This window comes from Danio rerio, chromosome 23, assembly GCF_049306965.1.
Source record: "Danio rerio strain Tuebingen ecotype United States chromosome 23, GRCz12tu, whole genome shotgun sequence".
Lineage (NCBI taxonomy): Eukaryota > Metazoa > Chordata > Actinopteri > Cypriniformes > Danionidae > Danio > Danio rerio.
Genome location: NC_133198.1, coordinates 44,022,501 through 44,045,124, shown reverse-complemented (window position 1 = coordinate 44,045,124; position 22,624 = coordinate 44,022,501). Strand labels below are relative to the sequence as shown.

The 22,624-nt window shown below is 37.7% G+C and overlaps 1 protein-coding gene across 4 annotated transcripts in view; it reads right to left on the bottom strand.

Moving 5' to 3' along the window:
- The window catches only part of cdh24a (cadherin 24, type 2a), a 210,625-nt gene that overhangs the window by 22,619 nt on the left and 165,382 nt on the right, over positions 1–22,624 (bottom strand). For 3 of the 4 annotated variants that reach the window (XM_021470042.3, XM_073939333.1, XM_073939336.1), the window contains 5 exons: positions 19,823–20,079; positions 16,656–16,792; positions 14,092–14,213; positions 5,518–5,635; positions 3,604–3,930 (listed from right to left, as the gene is read on the bottom strand). In XM_021470042.3, the coding sequence (XP_021325717.1) occupies positions 3,604–3,930; positions 5,518–5,635; positions 14,092–14,213; positions 16,656–16,792; positions 19,823–20,079 (961 nt within the window). Of the gene's footprint in view, positions 1–3,603; positions 3,931–5,517; positions 5,636–14,091; positions 14,214–16,655; positions 16,793–19,822; positions 20,080–20,155; positions 20,265–22,624 lie in introns of those variants that run through there. The other variant, XR_012398708.1, reaches the window with a different exon arrangement.

Genomic DNA, 22,624 nt, shown 5'->3' with positions numbered 1-22,624 from the left:
CAGCAAAAAACGTAACTGGAGGTAAGTCTGCTCGCAGTTTTTGTTCGCTGTGTATGTTTTTTCATGATCTTAAATTTCTCTCTTCTCACGTAATTCCACCACAGGGCGCAATATAAACTTCAGCCGACCAGCTTGCAACTAAAGCTGGATTTATACTTTCTTCTGTCGACATATTGTGCACCTTCGCTGACTGCGCACGCATTTCGTGAAACGGACGAGGTTTTTATACTTGCCAGTTCGCCGTTGTGATATTCTTTAAAACGACAGGGGGCGGCCAGAAGAAACTGACCTTAAAATCAGACAGATAAACAGAGAAGTAGAAAGTTTTCAGAACTATGTTATATCATTAATATTGTTCTCTTTTTGGTTTCAACAAACATATCCTTTAAGTTTTTCTAAACATTTTTAACAACGTATTCGTGCGACGTATCTGAATAGCGGGGTGGGATGTGGTGGAGAGGGGTGTGCGACATATTTGAGGACCGGGCGGGAGACGCGTGATTTCGGGGAGATTATCATTTGTTTGCAGGCATCCGGGAGTCTCTGTGCATTTGCGGAAAACTCCTGGAACTTCCGGGACACTTGTGATGTCTGCTTTTGTTTTATCTGGTTTCTGGAACTGTTCTTCGCCGGACTTGAACCCTGTTGTTGTGGTCAACTAAGCGACGCGTCCCTTGTCCATCTGTGTATAAGGTGAGCAACTATAGGCAAACTGAGCAACCAGACAAACCTCTGGCCACATAATTCATGCTCTCCAGAATTGTAGACAGGGGTACATATCCACAATGAGCCTGTGTTGGCTAAAAGTGATCCCATTAGACTCGAAGATCGAATTAATGGATTCAATAATGGTAAAAACTAAAGCATTTAACCCTTAAAGACCTAGAGGTATTTTGTGGGCACCTAATGGGCCTATATTATTATTTTTTTTAAAAGCAGTTTTATTTTTATTTTAGCAGTCAGCCTCAAGTGTCATATATCATTTTAAACAGGAGAACCTGAAGTTTCAATCTATATCATTTAAAGGTCCAGTCTAAAATATTTTTTGGTCCAAAAACATATGAACAGACAGAAAATATTCCAGAATTTTCCAGAAACGATTTTTAAAAAAAGTGGCATTTTCTAGTTATTTCAAACAAAACCTTATGAAGTTTGTTTTTCTTTCTTTAGAAATACATGCTATGATGTTTTATACTTCCAAAATAAATTTTGTCTACATCCACAATTCCCTGAGCAAGTTATAGCAATTTATTTCAATGTTATTCCAAGGCGTTTTTCTATGGGAGAAAAAAATGCATTTATTTACTGACAATGTATTTTCCCCAAAAGTTCTGGGAATGAACTAAACAGAAAAAAAAATGTTACAAAATAATAGAACAGTGAAGCAAATTTGACTTTTTCCAAATAATATATTTTCAGTTACTATAAACAACACCCCTTACAATGAACAAATAAAAAAAAATTAAGAAAATAATAAATAATGTGTCAAAGTCCAAATAAACATGGTGCAAATCCTCAGTAAAAAAAAATAGATATAAATATTTACTATACCATAAATAGTTACATAACTAAACTAGGTTCAATATGGAACATCCTTAGGTTTTATGTGCCAGCATGGATATGGTTGTCTGTGGATATGGATTTGGATATGGTTGTCTGCAATGCAGACAAACAGCTGCACCTTCATTTGCGTCTTTTGAAAACAGCAAGAGCAGCAGTTCGTCTTTGCTGTATCACTGTTTTGTCATGTTTCTGTGCTGCTGTGCATGCAAAAGTACTTAGTATGAGAATTATTTCATGCAAAACATTTTTTTTTTGCGTTTTATTTAGCCGCGCATAAATGTATGCCTCATGTATCTCTCATTCCGTGTTGTTCAAAAAGCTTGTTGGTCCACAAACAAAAGTGAAACCTATGCTTATTGGTTGTCATATAGCGAGTTTGAACCAATCTGGGCATGGAGGAGGGACAATGCATCAATGTATGATGTCTGGTTTGTCCGGAGACACAGTGACGAGCGTTTCTTAGTCAAATCAGCGTTGTCAAATTTTGATGACGTAACCGCACTGATCCCGGAGCCTCTGAAAGTCCGCGAATGTTATGTGATACAGCACTGGAAAGCTGAGATTCTCTTCTTTATGCCAATCTTTGAATTGTATGAATCGGATCAGCGGATCAAAAGTTATTAAACATTTAAGAGCAATACTTATTTTTAGCCGCGGGCGGCTGTCTCGGTCTTTAAGGGTTAAGGCTATAAAATTAGTTATAAAATTTTGAATTTAGGGCGAGGCAGTGGCGCAGTAGGTAATGCTGTCACCTCACAGCAAGAAGGTCGCTGGGTCGCACCTTGGCTTAGTTGGTGTTTCTGTGTGGAGTTTGCATGTTCTCCCTGCCTTTGCGTGGGTTTCCTCCGGGTGCTCTGGTTTCCCCCACAGTCCAAAGACATGCGGTACAGGTGAATTGGGTAGGCTAAATTGTCCGTAGTGTATGAGTGTGTGTGTGAATGTGTGTGTGGATTTTTCCCAGAGACAGGTTGCGGCTGTAAGGGCATCCGCTGCGTAAAAACTTGCTGGATAAGTTGGCAGTTCATTCCGCTGTGGCGAGCCAGGATTAATAAAGGGACTAAGCCGACAAGAAAATGAATGAATGAATTTAGAATTTATCACTGATTTCAAAAAAGTGTTTCTTTAAACAGTAAAATATTCTGAAAATGTATGTACATTTGTTTGTATCTATGCATGCATTATATCATCTCTGCAACAAATGACAAAAATGGAATTACCTATTGTGTGAGGCGTTTGAAATGCAGTGTCTATGGGGGCAGGACAGTAAATTTGGCATTGTTCTCACTTTTGGCTGCCGTTATCAGCCTCACACTATTCTTTTTCTTTTTTCTGACAGTCTTGAAAATAATAATAAATAATGATAATAACAATTTCTTACATTTATATAGAGTTCTTCTGGACACTCAAAGCCCTTTACACATGTTTGGGGGATGAGGGGGGGTCTCCTTATCCACCACCAGTGTGCAGCATTCACCTGGATGAAGTGACAGCAGCCATTTTGCGCCAGACCGCACACCACACACCAGCTGATTGCTGGAGAGGAGACACAGTGATGAAGCCAATTATGACGGGGTTAAACCCCTACTCTTTTTGAAGGACATTCTGGGATTTTAAAAGACTGCAGAGAGTCAGGACCTCAGTTTATTGTCTCATCCGAAAGACGGTGCTCACTGAGCAGTATAAAATCCCCTTCACTATACTGGGGCGTGAGGACCCACACAAACAGCAGGTTGAGCTCCTCCTGCTGGCCACACTAACACCACTTCCGGTTTCAACCTGGCAACCTTGCCGCAAAATAGTGACAGAGACCGCATAATAATCCCTTATAAGAGAAACACAACACTATTTCAGCAAATAGGATTGTAAAACAAATAATTGTTGGACTCTCCTGTGGTCCTAACCCTAACCCTAAGTTGATCCAAGTTTGATGACTTTCACTACTGAGAAACCCGGATATGTGAAAAGGATCCATATGTCTCAGCCTTTTTTTAATGGAAGTTGCCCAAACAAGAAGTGAGACCCATATTGTGAAACACTGACCTAGAAGAGTGGAGGCACAGGCCAGGATGGCCAACATGGCAGCTGAACTGACTCCCAGCAGCGGTGAGTTTGATGGTAGCAGTGAACACACCGTCTGTTTCTCCCAGTCCGCCACTGACGTTTTATCCTTGTCGTCTGTTTGTGGTTTTTGTTCCTCAGCCCACATCCCTCCATTCTGACACGGACACACCGTAACTGTAATAGTTCCTGTGCTGCTTAGGTCTGACGTATCGTCACGGAGCATTATGGGTATTTTTAGGGTGGGTAAAGAGGAAGAGCGAGGAAGAGCCTTCAGGGGTGACAAGAGCACCAGATTTGCAGTGTGGTCTGGAAGGAAAAAAAAAATCATCATTTTAAAAGTCAATTGCTTTTCTGTCTTTTTTAAGAAATGTTTTGTTAAATAAAAAGTATAGTATACAGCTATACTTTGCTTGTTTTGACACATTAAAAATTTGTGGCTGAGAAATAATTCTTGTGGTTATAGAAATAAATTTGGTACATCGTTAATTTTGAGCTCTAAAAAAAATCATGTAAAAAAATAAAAACTATTTGCAATAAAACACTATGAAACCATGACCTATTTGCTCATGCTCATTGAGCAAACTCATACTCTACACACAAAAAGTGAAATGAATGAGGACGCATGTGGACATGACACAAAATGTTAAAGTAATTTTAGCATGTCAACGTCAAATTTCTGAATATAAAATATATTTTCCCAACAACAAGGGAAAATATCAACAAGTGATATCAGCACTCGTACAGCCTCTTCACCCTTGTGTATTACTTCGCCCACACAAGTGGCAAGAAGTAGACTACAGTTTGACAAATATTGCAGCTTTGTACAACATAATGTACTTTTAAAGGCTTTTTAGATGAGAATGGAGTTGTTTAGATTGCAACTGTGTTGTTTATTTATAAGGATAGTGCTTATATTAAATATTTATAATTTCGGAGATTCAGCACGTTGGCAGCCATCAGCCTGCCATACCGAGCAGAGCAAAGACGGTTGACGTTCGCCACAAGATGGTGACAGAGACCGCATAAAAAGTCCTTAGAAGACAAACACAACATTATTTCAGCGTATGGTTCAAACTACAGCTGAGTAAATCATTACAGCACAGGTAAGTGACTTTTTAAGTTGAACTTTCTCTTTTCTGGCATTTCATGCCGTTCAGCCTTATAATCTTAAAATGTGAACAAAATCAGCTGTTTTGTCATCACTTTAGACATAACACTAGAGAATCATTCAAAAACTAGTTCTAAAGTGACGTTTGTTCATTAGCAACAGTTTCTGCTGTTCTGACATCAGCTGCAGATGTGTACGAACGGCGGAAGAAAGTAGTTCCTAATACAAAAAGGTTTTTGAGACTCTCCGTGTTTGATTTTCTTTTTTATATACACGATTACGCTGTTGAACTGTTGCATAAACACAATATCACACTGTGAGCAGATACCGATATTGCACAGCAGTATTGCACTGCTACGAGTGTGATATTGCGCATATTCTTAAAAGAAATATATACAATGTATAAATGCATCTTAAAATATATAATAAATGTTTTTCCTCACACCAGATTTTTCACATTTCTCCTTTTGTCTTTTGTCATGTGAATTTAACCATAATGAATGATGAATTGTTTGATGAATTTCGGCCTGAACTATTCCTTTAAGCAAATTAGCACTCAGATTGAAGCTGGGAAAAGGGATAAATGAGCGAAATGAAAGAAGGGCTTGCCGGAGCACAGAGACGGGAGCTGGCCGTGTTCAGCGGAGCAGAATGTGACAAAAAGATAAATGCATGAGCGTAATGAAGGAGGATATACGTCTGGACAGAGAGCGCAATGGAGATGAAGAAAACTGATGGAGACGAAAGACTGATGGACGACAGGAGAATAGAAAAAAAAAGCACACCTCCTCGCTCTCTGATGGAGAAGTTGAGGGAACCGCTGGATTCTGCAGGAATACTGAAGTGAATGGGAGAGTTGGAGCTGCTTTGGTCTTTATCTACTGCTCGAATCACCTGCACCACCTGAAAAACACATAAACAAACAGTGATATGTTAATAGAAAACAGCACCAGGCCTGTAGCCAGCTATGAGGTCTATATAAATGTTTCACTTAAAAAACGAAAGTTTTTTTGCGGTCTAAGATGTTTGCAGAGTACTTTATACAGTGGGTAAAATAATTATTGAACACGTCACTATTTTTCTCTGAAGATATATTTATAAAGGTGCTGTTGACCTGAATTTTTTTACGAAATGTTGATAACCTAAGAAATCCATATATGCAAAGCAAGCAATATTACTTAGTTTAAAAATTAAGTTACGTAATAAAATGACACAGTAAAACAGTATTGCACACATGAAGAAAGGGAGGTGTAGAAAGGCAGTCAAAGCCCAGACATCAGCTGAAATCTTTCAGTAGTTCTTTAGCAACCATCTGCCCTTCTTCACTGTAAATGCATATCAGTCCAACATCTACATTAGCAGGAGAATAAAGATACAACCAGGATGGACATTTCAGCAAGACAATGTTCCAAAACACAGCCAAGGAAACTCTCAAATGCTTTTAGAGTAAGAAAATCAAGCTGTAGAATGGCCCAGCCAATCACCTGACTTGAATCCGATAGAGAATACAAAATAAAGCTCAGATTTGATAGACAAGACAAACAGAATCAGTATTTGTACACACAAGATTTGAAACCCACACAAGCAATGTATATAACTTCATTCTCCATATGAGAGGCTTTTTTAAGCTGCCATCACTAATAGAAAGTATTAAAAACATTTCAGTAGTTCAGTATTTTCTCCTTGTGTAATCACACTGTCATTACACATATTTATTTTTATGTATTTCTTTTATATAATTTTTATGTTTTTATTATTTGGGCTTTTACCAAAACCTGGTTCAATTCCATGTCAACAGCTCCTTTAGAATATACTTCCCAGAAAAAAGAACATGACATGTTGAATATTGTTCATATACATATAAATATATATATATATATATATATATATATATATATATATATATATGCTAGGGATGGGAAGATTCATCGATATGTATCGATACACGGTCATGCGCATGCACGATGCGAGTGCATCGGTAGAGCAGCAGAGGATGAATGAAATTTTGGAAGCAAATCGAGATGCATCGGTTTTTGCGAGATGCATCGTTTTTTCCAAGATACAACTTATATTTTTAATATAGAATGTATTTTTTATTTATTACCAGTGTTGTCAACCTGTTTTTGGCGCATAATTTAATCGACCTACATAAAGTATGCATTAGCAACGGACTTGCGGATGTGTACACTTACACTACAACTCAGTGTATCAGGTGTGCGGATGAAGCTAGTGGTGCACCCTCAGAAAGCGCGAGAAGCAAAACAAACATCTTATTCCTCACTGAGTTTTAAATCTAAAGTATGGCAACATTATGGATTCTGCAAAAAGGATGGACGACTTGACAGGACAGATGCAATTTGCAAAATGTGCATCTGTAAAATACACGGGCAGTACGACTAATCTGATATCTCACTTGAAGCGGCGCCATGGTGTTGTTGTGGAAGCATCTTCCAGTGTCCCTGCATCCCCGGATTCTTGCTCTGCTTCAACTGTAGCTACCAGCTCCAAAAGTGGTGAGAAAAGCATTGAATGTTTCTCCATGCGCAACAGTTCTGCTCGCTCTACGCCAGTAACGAATGCTATTGCATTGTTCATCTGCAAAGATATTCAGCCTAGTGTTACGGAGAACGAAGGTTTTAAACACCTTCTGTTAATTTTTATTTATGTATATTTTTATTAGCCTGTTGTTTACAGTGATAGTGATGTTTCAAAGCAACATAACACTGCTAGTTCACGACCTTAAGTTTTTAATATTCAGTGGCAAAATATATCTTTGTAAAACTTGTTTATATAGTTGAAAAGTTAAATCACAATTTTTGTTGTGCAATGGTAAACCTTTATGTTGAAAGAGTGCAAATATATACATTTATAATATATATTGCACTTATACATTCTGTTTATCTTGGAAATACTTAAAAAATATGTGCTATAGGTTCTAAAATGGCCCTCTACTGTAAACTGACACTCTGGCTCTGAGAGAAAAGCCAGTTTGTAAAAAAAGTCTTGGTTTTGCTTGGTTAATAAATAATCAAACTCATTCAATGGCACAGCATCCTTTCTTACATCATCTCATAAACTTGATTTAATTAGTTAGTGCTGAATTATCGCATTGTATCGTGATATGGGTGTGAATCGTATCGTGTTGCATCGCAATATGTCACAAATGTATTGCTAATATATCGGATCGTATTCTTTGTATCGAGATGCGTATCGGATCGGCATTATAGCTTAGATGCCCAACCCTAATATATACACACAAACACACACACACACACACACATGTACATATACATATACATATATATATATATATATATATACACACATTATACATATATATATATATATATATATATATATATATATATATGAACAATATTCAACATGTCATGTTCTTTTACAGGGAAGTATATTCTAAAGGAGCTGTTGACATGGAATTTAACCCGATTTTGTGTGTGTATATATATGTATGTGTATATATATATATATATATATATATATATATATATATATATATATATATATATATATATATATATATATTTATTTATTTATTTATTTATTTATTCATTAACACTGCATCTCTTTCACTTGAAACTAACCAGCTGAAATAAAAAAACAGGGTTAGTTTATTGCCGAAGAGACTACATTTATAAAAACAAACACAATTATCATTCCAATATTATCTTTTAATATTAAAACGGTGTCAAATGCTATGAAAACATCAGCATTATAATCCTCATAAAACAGATCTGCAGAACAGTGTCCTGGAAGAATTCATTTAGTAGTAGCTGTAATTATTATGACACAAACAACACTTTTCAAACCCAGGCTACAGTCCAGATCAGGAATAACCCAGCGCGTCATGTTTTATTCTGACTCATTGTGCACTGGCGTCGGTAATCGCATCATTCGGTTAAAAAAACTGTCGCTGCTCTGATATGCCTTTGTTGACAACACGCATGCATGCTCAGTATTCAGACATCCTATTAGCATGGTCACATATAGTGCTGTAGGTACTACAAATAAAGACCTTTATTGGCAAATAAACCCTCGACAGGATGTTCAGAAAGAAGGATTCAGGTCTTACGCTTAAGGGATTCTGCAGTAACGTCTGGCTGAATGCACATAATTCTTATTATATAGACGCTTGCCACATGAATAAATGAGCAGACGTGCAATCAGGAGGCCAGTGTTGATGATTTTAATATGAGAAGAGAAACTGTTGCCTGGGGTGACGGTTAATTATACAATAATATGCTAATGAAGAATGCTGCTGCTGACCAGTCAGAGTGGAGCATCTCAGTTATTACTTGGCAGATGAATTGTTTATTTCCATTTATTAAACATTAGGTTTGTTTTATCATATTGCTTTTGCCTCTATTTACTAAACTCCAAATGACAAGAGTTTCCCAGAGATGGGTTGCGGCTGGAAGGGCATCCGCTGCGTAAAAATGTGCTGGATAAGTTGACGGTTCATTCCTCTGTGGTGACCCCGGATTAATAAAGGGACTAAGACAACAAGAAAATGAATGAATGAATGAATAAATGACATTAGAAAAACATGTGCATAATACAATATTTAATAAAATATTACATTTTTTTTATTTAAGTTGGGATTTTTATCATTATCATATATATTTGTTTAGTTTAATGCATCTATTGACCAATGCAAATCATCAGATTCTGATAGTTTGATGTAGCTTTTATATTATCAAGATGCTTTTGCCACTATTTTCTTAAAGGCAACGTGATAAGATGCATTAGAAATGTTAACACTGTTAAAACAAGATGTTAGCCACACTAGTCCCGAGTTGGACTCCCTTTTGCCTTTAGAACTGCCTTACTCCTTTATGGAACAGATTCAACAAGATACAGGAAATATTCCTCAGAGATATTGCTCTATATTGACATGAGAGCATAATACAGTTGCTGTGGATTTGTCGGCTGCACATACATGATGAAAATCTCCTAATCCACCACATCCCAAAAGTGCTCTATTGGATTGAGATCTGGTGACTGTGGAGGCCATTTGAGTACAGTGAACTCATTGTCATGTTCAAGAAACCTGAGATGATACATGCTTTATGACATGGTGCGTTATCCTGCTGGAAGTAGTCATCAAAAGATGGGTACACTGTGGTCATGAAGGAATGGACATGGTCAGAAACAATAGTCAGGTAGGCTGTAGCATTGACACGATGCTCAATTGGTACAAATGGGCCTAAAGAAACTATCCCCCACACCATTACACCACCACCACCAGCCTGAACCGTTGATACAAAGCAGGATGGATTCATGATTTCATGTTGTTGATGCCAAATTCTGACCCTACCATCAGGATGTCGCAGCAGAAATCGAGACTCATCAGACCAGGCAATGTTTCTCCAATCTTCTATTGTCCAATTTTAGTGAGCAAGCCTGAATTTTAGCCTCAGTTTCCTGTTCTTAGCTGACAGGAGTGCCACCCGGTGTGGTCTTCTGCTGCTGTAGCCCATCCATCTCAAAGTTAAACGTGTTGTGCGTTCAGAGATGCTCTTCTGCAGACCTCGGTTGTAACGAGTAGTTATTTGAGTTACTGTTGCCTTTCTATCAGCTGGAACCAGTCTGGCCATTCTCCTCTGACCTCTGGCATCAACAAGGCATTTGCACCCAAAGAACTGCCGCTCACTGCATATTTTCTCATTTTCAAGCCATTCTCTGTAAATCCTAGAGATGGTTGTGCGTGAAAATCCTAGTAGATCAGCAGTTTCTGAAATACTCAGACCAGCCCGTCTGGCACCAACAACCATGGCACTTTCAAAGTCACTTAAATCACCCTTTTCCCCCCACTCTGATGCTCAGTATATATGTATTAAATCAAATCAAATCACTTTTATTGTCACATCATCAGCAGCACGTGTGCTATGATGAGTAAAAAGCGTAGTTCCCCAGTCATGGGGGATTGCAATAGTTACAATAGTACTGAGAGTTTTCTTATAAATATCATTTTTATATATCTAAATATATAACTCAATTATTGTGAATTTCTTTCTCTGATTTGTTGTTATTTTATTTTAAAGCAGAATGCTGATATTGACCATTTCTATTTATTCATTCTTTCATTTTCTTTTCGACTTTGTCCCTTTATTAATCCGAGGTCGCCACAGCGGAATGAACCGACAACTCATCCAGCATCTGTTTTACGCAGCGGATGCCCTTCCACCTGCAACCCATCACTAGGGAACTGGTTATAATCAAGCATTTCAAATAGTCAATAACTTTTTATTTTATTTTTTATAATAAACAGTAATTTTGCTGTGGTTAAGTGTTTTTTCACATGTTATTGTGGCGTTGGGGATATTTTCTTGGCACACTTTTGGCCCCTTAGTACCAATCGAGCATCGTGTCAATGCCAAAGCCTACCTGAGTATTGTTGCTGACCATGTCCATCCCTTTATGACCACAGTGTACCCATCTTCTGATGGCTACTTCCAGCAGGATAACATACCATGTCATAAAGAGATTATTATCGTTGTTGTTGTTGTTGTTGTTGTTGTTGTTGTTGTTGTTGTTATTATTATTATTATTATTATTATTATTATTATTATTATTATTATTATTATTATTATTATTATTATCATTATTATTCAGCAGCTAGCTCTCTGCAAGTCTCACATGGTCACCCACTAAAGCTAAGCAGGGCTGCGCCCGGTCAGTACCAGGAAGGGAGACCATAAGGCAGGGGTGTCCAAACTTTTTGGGCCGAGGGCCAGATGCAAAAAGACAAACGTTGTCGCGGGCCAAATTTTACATACATCACACAGACACGTGTATATATATATATATATATATATATATATATAAATACAGTTGAAGTCAGAATTGTTAGCCCCCCTAAATTGTTAGCCCCCGTTTATTTTTTCCCCAATTTCTGTTTAACGGAGAGAAGATTTTTTTTCCACACATTTCTAAACATATTAGTTTTAGTAACTCATTTTTAATAACTGATTTATTTTATCTTTGCCATGATGACAGTAAATAATATTTGACTAGATATTTTTAAGACACTTCAATACAGCTTAAAGTGACATTTAAAGGCTTAACTAGGTTAATCAAGTTAACTAGTTAAGTTAAGGTAATTAGGCAAGTTATTTTATAACAATGGTTTGTTCTGAAGACTTAAAGGGCTAATAATTTTGACCTTAAAATGGTTCATAAAAAAATTTAAACCGCTTTTTATTCAAGCCGAAATAAAACAAAAGTCTTTCTCCAGAAGAAAAAATATTATCAGACATACGGTAAAAATGTCCTTGCTCTGTTAAACATCATTTGGGAAATATTTTAAAAAGAAGAAATAAATCAAAGAGGGGCTAATAATTCAGACTTCAACTGTGGATAGATAGATAGATAGATAGATAGATCATAACAAGAACTGCTGCTTAATTGAATGCATGTAATAGCGACACCCGGTGGTTATTTATTGAATTACGTTCATTTTTGTATAGCGAGCCAGATTCTATTGATATTTATAAAAAGCCTCGCGGGCCGCCACAAAACTGATTGCGGGCCGCAGATGGCCCGCGGGCCGTAGTTTGGACACGCCTGCTATAAGGGAAAGCTAGGTTGCTGTTGGAAGTGGTGTTAATGAGGCCAGCAGGGGGCGCTTAACCTGTGGTCTGTGTGGGTCCTAACGCCCCATTATATTGATAGGGACTCTATACTGCTCAGTGAGACGTTAAACCGAGGCTGTCCTTCGAAAAGAGCAGGGGCTTAACCCCAGCATCCTGGCCAAATTTGTCCACTGGCCTCGGTCCATCATGGCCTCCTCACCATCCCCATATCATAACTGGCTTCATCACTCTGTCTCCTTTCCATGGATCAGCTGATGTATTGTGGCACACCGATGGTGGATAAGGAGATTCCCCGTGTTCAGAAAAGCGCTATATAAATGTAAGGAATATTTTTACATTTCAAACTAAGTACGGAATAATTGATGTTGAATCATTTAATAATTATTCGAAAATAATGCAGACCCAAGGTGATGATATGGTCTCAATGTAAAGCATGTAGTCAATACTAGTCAACTAGGCATGTAGTCAATGGGGTATATGGCGAAGCATGCTAATAGGACTTTTAATTTGCCAGTAACCTGGGTTAAGCTCCTCCGGCGAATTGAACGCCAATGCAAAATCCGATGCGTTTAAAGTCTGTTTTCTTTAAAAATCAGCGATGGAAATCTGGCTGAGTGATATCTGATTTAAAGTGGGTCTCAGATTGTACAAGAAGCACTGCATTAAATTACATTTCCCCCGCCATATCTTTATTGTCACGTTTAGCGTGATCAAAACAATATCAAAACGGGAACAAAAGATTGCGGATTCAAGTGCAGATTTATTTACAGTGCAAAAACATAAAACAAGGCGTTCAAAGTACAAATAAACCACAAAATCAGAAACTAAAACAGAGACAAGGCTCAGGAAACAAAACTCGAAAAACTAGACTAAGCAAAAATACAAAAACACGATCAGGAACAAACTACTAAGAATATCAAACTTACTGCAGGACTGGGAACAAGACAGACAAGGTAGACAAACGACGCGATGACAAACTGAGGTGAAATGGTTGTATAAATAGTCCAGATAATCAACGGCAACACAAAACAGATGTGATGACAGGTCAGTGTAGGTGTTCCGGTGTGTGAGCGGGGCATGTATGAAAATGTAGTTCTTTTCCTGGGACGCTGTAGTGCCTACAAAGTCCTAGTGCACTACAGCGCCCTCAGGTGGTCACTGACGGATGTGACATTTATAATATGAGCATTTATTTTACCACAGTATATTCAATAGAGCTTCTGCGTTAGCCTGCCGATTCTGACGGGCGCGTGCGAGTAAACGGCTTTTTGTCTCGTTTTATGCTTGAGCAACCAAATAAATGCTAGTTTATTTAACTGAATGTATTTTAATGACATTACAACATTGATGCTGTATAAGGAACTGTATAAAATGAGAAAAAGTTCACAATAACAGGTCACCGGAAGTGTATCAGCATGGGAACAGCACTAGCTCGGCATATACCCTATTTGGTCACTACAGTTACCAAATTCTAAGACAATTAAGACAATACTAGTTACCAATCTAAATAATTGAGCTGTTTAATGTGGTTTTTGATTGTTAACGGTGAAATAACTAAGTCAGTGTATCATGGAACCAGCCTATCAGAATTCCACTTTTCTGTAGTATAAGTAGTCCTATTGGCTTATTGCTGCTTCCCATGCAAGTGTCCTTTTTTCCATGGATGCGTCTTGGCCAGAATAATCTGATGAAGCAGATCATCCTTCATTTCTTCCACACTCTTGGGGTGAGAGCGCTGCCACTGACCTGTCCGGCGGTGCTGGAGTCGCACACGGCTGTGTTGTACTGTCTATCCAGCTCTGGGCTGTTGTCATTCAGGTCCAGCGTCTCGATGGAAACAGCCACCCTGGTCACTTGGTTGGGGCTGTCTAAGAAAGAGAAAAGAACAGCATGTTAAGAACTCACGTATAAAAAAACAAGCAAAGCAAGTCAGAAATCAAAAGCTTTTAAGCCGCAAGTAGGTCAGCTAAATCCTACTGACCATGAAACAGAATCTGTCTCGTTACTGTTCTCCGTACGCTCTTTGCACTTCGGGGACATAACGTTACATCACGGCCAGAAGTGGCCCGAACGTCATCTGATGCTCCCAATATATGACATTACATAAAGCCATAACCGAGCCACACTTATCGGGTTCAGAGCGTGTGTCTAAAATGACGGTAATTACAGGACATGAGCCGAACAAATCCATTCTGACGACGCCAGATTGTGTTTTATGAGAACAACGGGCCGACCTTGAGCTGGGATGGACCAGACTTGGATACGCGCAGCTTTGTTTGATGTGTGAAGGATTTTTCAATAGAAGCATGAATGCAGGGCGGGACATTTTAAGTAGTGGGTGGGACACTTTAGATGCCAGACAGCTTTTGATTGGACAGAAATGAATAGAAATTCATTGACATAAATATCATTCATTGTTTTTGGCAGAAGTGAGAAACTAAGCACAATCAGTTGTCTGCCTCTCTGTCTGTCTACCTATCTATCTCTCTCTATCCAACCATTCATCCATCTATCCATCAACTATATCCATCCATCTACTTTTTCCATCCATCGATCTGCTGTATCCACCCATCTATCCGCTGTATTCATCTATCCATCTACTGTATCCATCCATTCATCCACCTATCTGCTGTATCCGTCCATCCATCTGCTGTATCCATCCATGGCAGAAATATCTATCTATCTATCTATCTATCTATCTATCTATCTATCTATCTATCTATCTATCTATCTATCTATCTATCTATCTATCTATCTATCTATCTATCTATCTATCTATCTGCTCTTTCCATCCATCCATCCATCTATCTGCTCTTTCCGTCCATCCAACTTTTATATTAATTCATTCACTATATCCATCCATTCATCTACTGTATCCATCCATCCATCCATCCATCCATCCATCCATCCATCCATCCCCTGTATCCATCCATACATCCATCCATCTATCTGCTGTATCCATCCAACCATCCATCCATCTATCCACCCATCCATCCATCCATCCATCCATCCATCCATCCATCCATCCATCCATCCACTGTATCCATCAATCTATCCATCAACTATATCCATCCAGCTACTTTATCCATCCTTTCATCCATCTAGTTTATCCATCATCCATCTATTAAATCCATCCATCCAGCTCTTTCCATCCATCCACCCCCACTATATCGATCCATACATCCATCCATCCATTCATCCATCCATCCATCCGCTCTTTCCATCCATCCCCCCATCCACTATATCGATCGATTGATCCATCCATCCATCCATCCATCCGTCTACTATGTCATGTACTGTATCCGTCCATACATCCACCTATCTGCTGTATCCGTCCATTCATCTGCTGTATCCATCCATGGCAGAAATAAAGATCTATCTATCTATCTATCTATCTATCTATCTATCTATCTATCTATCTATCTATCTATCTATCTATCTATCTATCTATCTATCTATCTATCTATCTATCTATCTATCTATCTATCTATCTATCTATCTATCTATCTATCTATCTATCTATCTATCAATTATATATCTATCCATCGGTTCTTTCCATCTATCCATCCACCCATCCACTATATCCATCCATCCATTTATCTACTGTATCCATCTATCCATCCATCTACTGTATCCATCCATTCATCAATCCATCTGCTGTATCCATCCATCCATCCATCCATGCTGTATCCATCCATCCATCCATCTATCTACTGTATAACATGTGTCAAATCCAGTTCCTGAAGGGCTGCAGTCCTGCACAGTTTAGTTTCAACCCAACTTCAACACACTTACCTGTACGTTTCAAACAAGCCTGAAGGACTCAATTAGTTTGATCAGGTGTGTATTAGCTATATATAAGCTATATCCCTCCATTTATCTGCTGTATCCATCCATCCATCCATCTGCTGCATCCATTCATCCATCAGCTGGAAAAACCCAAGATCACTTAAAATAACTCAAAATTAACTTCAACTGGATTTGGCTTCAAGTTGACAGTAATATACACCTACAATAAGACGCCTTGACGGTGAGTAAAAAAGTATAAATTCTTATTTTTGAGTGAACTAACCCTTTTAAGGCTTACATAGTGAAATGAGCACCTATAAAACTTCAATTCTGATTTCACGGGGACTTTAAAAGCAATCTGAGTTGTCATTTGATTATCTTTTTCTCTGTTTGCGGATGAGCCTCTGCAGCAGTAATAGCTTTCCTGTGGGCCGATTTCACGCTGCGACCTGTGTGAGATTGTCAGGCGCGCAGAATTGACGGCGTGTCCCTTTAAGAGCGGAGGCGAGGAGCTCTGGTACCTCTCTGTGTGGCGATGACAGTAATGTTGTGCCATTGCTCCTGCTCTCGATCCAATTCCATGGCCGTGGTGATGAGGCCATTGTCAGAGGCGATGCGGAACAGAGCCTCGGGGTCCGACTCGGGATCAATCGAGTACCTGAGAAGAAATGGACAGGAATAAAAGGAGGAGGGCAGACAGATTACAAGATATAAAGAGAAGCCGGTGCATCAATAACGCAGTTAAGCAAGCGAAACCGACCGGCTTGAAGTGAAAACAGCTCACGGATTTCCTGTTGCAGACTGAAACGTGATGCAATATGAGTGTTTTTTTTACACTGATAATGAAAAACTGCATGAGCAGTGTGAGGAAAAGCTTATTAAAACATGTCGAGAACAAATTCTAGTGAGATTTTACAGCAGAATTGAAATGATAATAAAAAATATACTATAATTCTCATTACTGTCATGCAAAACAATAATAATAATTTAAATGTAGGTGCTTTTGTTTATGTAGACTGAGAAATTATACCATTAGATTTGTACTTTATTGATTGATTGATTGATTGATTGCACAGACATGCATACATTCCTTCTATTGTTAACCGTATGCTGTTATTATAATATTTAAAAACTTGTATGTGTGTTTTTTGCATCCTTTTAATAAATTTACAGCTTGATTGACAATATCATATATTAAAACCTACTGTTTATAAGATATATTTGTCACATTTCTTCTTCAATTTTCTGATGAAACCTTTTTATTTATTTATTCTTGTGTATAAAACTTGTAAGAAATGTTTGAGTTTGAGACAAGTAGTATATTATACTCACCGGCCACTTTATTAGGTACACCTGTCCAACTGCTTGTTAGTGCAAATATCTAATCAGCCAATCACATGGCAGCAACTCAATGCTTTTAGGCATGTAGACATGGTCAAGACGGTCTGCTGCAGTTCAAACCGAGCATCAGAATGGGGAAGAAAGGTGTTTTAAGTGACTTTGAAAGTGGCATGGTTGTTGGTGCCAGATCGGCTGGTCTGAGTGTTTCAGAAACTGCTGATCTACTGGGATTTTTGCGCACAACCATCTCTAGGGTTTGGTCCGAAAAAGAGAAAAGGCCAAACTGGTTCCAGCTGATAGAAAGGCAACAGTACCTCAAATAAACCCTCGTTACAACCAAGGTATGCAGAAGAGCATCCCTGAACGCACAACACATCCAACCTTGAGGCAGATGGTCTACAGCAACAGAAGACCACACCGGGTGCCACTCCTGTCTGCTAAGAACAGAAAACTGAGGCTACAATTCACACAGGCTCACCAAAATTGGACAATTGAAGATTGGAAAAACATGAGTGACATGATGAGTCTTGATTTCTGCTTGAGTCTTGATTTCTGCTTAGGGTCAGAATTTGGCATCAACAACATGAAAGCATGGATCCATCCTGCCTTGTTATCAACGGTTTAGGCTGGAGGTGGTGCTGTAAAGGTGTGGGATATATTTTTTTAAGCACACTTTGGGCCCATTAGTACCAGTTGAGCACCGTGTCAAAGCTACAGCCTACCTGAGTATTGTTGTCCATCCCTTTATGACCACAGTGTACTCATCTTCTGATGGCTACTTCCAGCAGGATAACTGGCCATGTCATAAAGCGTGAATCATCTCAGACTGATTGTTTAAACATGATCATAAGTTCACTGTGAAACATAAGTTCACTGTACTCTAATGGCCTCTACAGTCACCAGATCTCAATCTAACAAATCTGCAGCAACTGTGTGATGCTATCAAGTCAATATGGAGCAAAATCTTTCAGAAATATTTACAGTACCTTGTTGAATCTATGCCATGAAGGAGTAAGACAGTTCTGAAGGCAAAAGTGGGTTCAACCCGATACTAGTAAGGTGTACCTAATAAAGTGGCCGGTGAGTGTATATTATATTATATTATATTATATTATATTATATTATATCATATCATATTATATTATATTATATTATATTATATTATATTATATTATATTATATTATATGTTATGTTATGTTATGTTATGTTATATTATATTATATTATATTATATTATATTATATTATATTATATTATATTATATTATATTATATTATATTATATTATAATCACACAGACAGACCATATTAACTATAAACCATACTTTTAGAATATATATTTTTGGAAGAATTTTTACAATGAATTTAATTTTATTTTCTTACATAAATAAACGATGAAGGCCTGCGAAAAACGTTTTAAATGTAGCCTTGACATCAAAACGAGACAAAATAATTAATAAAATATAGCACTTGGATAACTTTTAATTAGCAAAAGCAACATCCCTAGGCCATAAATGTATTCCTTTTTGAAGAAACACTCTTATAATTAATTTTTCCTTAGTGTATGGTGTCTTCAGTTGTACTGATAAAGCATAATCAAAATAATGTAAAAGGACTCATAACTAAAATCCAATAAATCACCACAGAGAATAATGATAAATCATTCAAAACTGTATTGTTCAGACAACAAATATAATTAATTAACATGAAATTGAACACTTGAAACGCAACAGTCCTAAAATAATGTAATCATGCAAAGTATTTAACCTTCTGCATAGATTTGAGTGCAATGTGACACTTTTTTCTTTATTTTTCTTTTCTTTTTTTAAATATTTCCCAAATGATGTTTACCAGAGCAAGGAATGTTTCACAATATTTCAAATAATATTTTTTCTTCTGGAGAAAGTCTTATTTATTTTATTTCAGCTAGAAAAAATGCTGTTTTTAATTGTTTTAAACCTATTTTAAGATCAATATTATGAGCCCCCTTAGCAATATATTTTTTAATTGTCTACAGAACAAACGATCGTTATACAATGACCTGCCTAATTACTCTAACTTGCTGAATTAACCTAGTTAAGCCTTTAAATTGCACTTAAAGCAGAATACTAGCATCTTGAATAACATCCAGTCAAATATTCTTTACTGTCATCATGACAAATGTGAAAGAAATCAGTTATTATGTATTAGTTATTAAAACTATTATGTTTAGAAAATGTGTACTTTCCATTAAACAGAAACAGAAATTGGGGAAAAAATATACAGGGGGGCTTATAATTCAACTGTATATCTGATTCACCAATTGACATGCATTATATAAAAACAAAAGTATAAATATATGATCATACTTTATGTTGTTACTGAGGCCGGTATCCGGATCCACGGCAGTCACTCTTCCTACTACACAAGCTGGAGGACAGTTTTCAGACACATCCAGTCGATATCGAGACCTGGAAAACCTCGGCGGCTCATCCGCATTCAGGACTGTGATTCGCACCATCGCCCGGTCCTTAAACGGGCCTCGTCTGAGGAAGCGCGAGTCCACATTGGGGTTTTGCACCTCCACTGCGAGCGAGTACGTGCTGCGCCTCTCATAGTCCACAGCCTGCCGTTCAAAAAAGTAAAAAAATACACACTCGTTTTTCATTTATTGAAACTCACAAATACACACAAACACACACCATCATTCTTTCAGAGTTTTGGCAGCAGGAAGGCGCTCTAAAATATCCATTTATTTGGATGTCGAAGCTCCCACGAACACTTCTTTTTCCATCGCTGCACCTCTGTAGACTATAAAAATAAAGAGGAGTATATGGATGGGTTGATAGATGTTTGGATGGATGGATAGATAGATAGAAAGAAAAATGAATGGATGGATGTATAGATGGATAGAAATAAAGATGAATTGATGGATGGGCAGACAGAAAGAAAGATGGACAGATGGATGGATTGATGGAGTCATAGATAAATGGAAAGAAGATTGAATGGACGGATATACAAAAAGATGAATGGATGAATGTTTAGATGGATAGAAAGAAACATTAATGGATGGACGAATGGACAGAAAGAAAGACGGACAGACGGATGGATAGGAGTCATAGATGGATGGATGGATGGATGGATGGATGGATGGATGGATGGATGCAAAAAAGATTGGATGGATGGATATACATAACAAAGATGAATGGATGGATAGATAGATAGATGGATAGATAGAAAAAATTAAAGATGGATAGATGGATGGATGGAAAGAAGATTGAATGGATGGATATACAAAAAGACGAATGCATGCATGTATAGATGGATAGAAATAAACATTAATGGATGGACGAACGGACAGAAAGAAAGACGGACAGATGGATGTATAAGAGTGATAGATGGATGGATGAATGGAAGGATACGTGGATGCAAAAAGATTGGATGGATGGATATACAAAACAAAGATGGATGGATGGATAGATGGATAGAAAGAAAAATGAATGGATGGATGTATAGATGGATAGAAAAAGATAAATTGATGGATGGATGGACAAAGAAAGACAGACAGATAAATGGATGAAGTCATAGATGGATGGAAAGAAAGAAGATTGGACAGATGGATATACAAAAAAAAGATAGATGGAAAGAAGATTGGAAAGATGGACAAAAAAAAAAATCACTGGACGGATGGACGGACAGATAGATAGATGGAAAGAAGATTAGACGGATGGATATACAAAATAAAAATCACTGGATGGATGGATAGATAGATAAAGATGAATGGATGAGTAGACGGATGGATAGAAAGAAAGATGGATAGGTGGATGGATAGATGGATTTTTGGACGGAAAGAAGATTGGATGGATGGATATACAACAAAGTTGAATGGATGGATGTATAGATGGATAGAAATAAAGATGAATTGATGTATGAACGAACAGAAAGAAAGATGGACAGATGGATGGAGTCATAAATTGATATTTGGATGGAAAAAAAAGATTTTATGGATAGATATACGAATTAAAGATGATGGATGGGTGGATGGATAGATAGATGGATAGAAAGAAATAAAGATGAATGAATGGATGGACAGAAAAAAGGATGGATGGATGTATGGTCAGAAGGAAAGACTAATGTGTGGATGGATAAAGAAAGAAAGAAAGAAAGAAAGAAAGTAAGAAAGAAAGAAAGAAAGAAAGAAAGAAAGAAAGAAAGAAAGAAAGAAAGAAAGAAGATGGATGGACGAATGACTGGACAAACGGGTGCACAGACAGATGGATGGACGAAGATGGATGGATGAATGGATGGATAGACAAAATAAAGATGAAAGGATGGATGGATAGATGGACAAAAAGAATGATGGGTGGATGAATATATAGATAGAAAGATGGGTGGATGGATGGTAGGCAAAAAATGGATCGATAGATGGATCGATAGGTAGACAGAAAGAAAGAAAGACGAATGGATGAATAGACAGACAGAAAGATGGATGGATGGATGGATGAATGGATGGATTGATGGATGGATAAAAAATAGATGAATGGACTGATGGATAGATGGACACAAAAGATGTATAAATGGACAGATGACAGAAAGAAAGATGTATGGATGGAAGAATGGGTGGACAGATGGACAGAAAAAAATGGATGGATGGATGGATGGATGGATGGATGGATTGATGGTTGGATAGGTGGACAGATGGACAGAAAACAGATGGATGGATGGATGGATATAAAGAAAGACAGGTGGATGAATAAATGGATGTATTGGTAGACAAAGAAAAATGGATGAACCAATGGACGGACAAAATAAAGATGAATGGACAGATTGATAGATGGGCAGAAAGATGTATGAATAGACAGATGACAAAGAAAGATTGATAAAAGGATGGATGGGTGGATGGACAGATAGACAAAAAGATAGATGGAAAGATGGATAACTGGATGGATGGATGGATGGATGGATGGATATATGAGTGGGTGGATTGATGGTTGGATAGGTGGACAGATGGACAGAAGACAGATGGATAGATGGATGGATGGATAGACAGGAAGAATAACAGGTGGATGAATGAATGGATGGGTTGGTAGACAAAGAAAAATGGATGAACCAATGGACGGACAAAATAAAGATGAATGGACAGATGGATAGATGGGCAGAAAGATGTATGA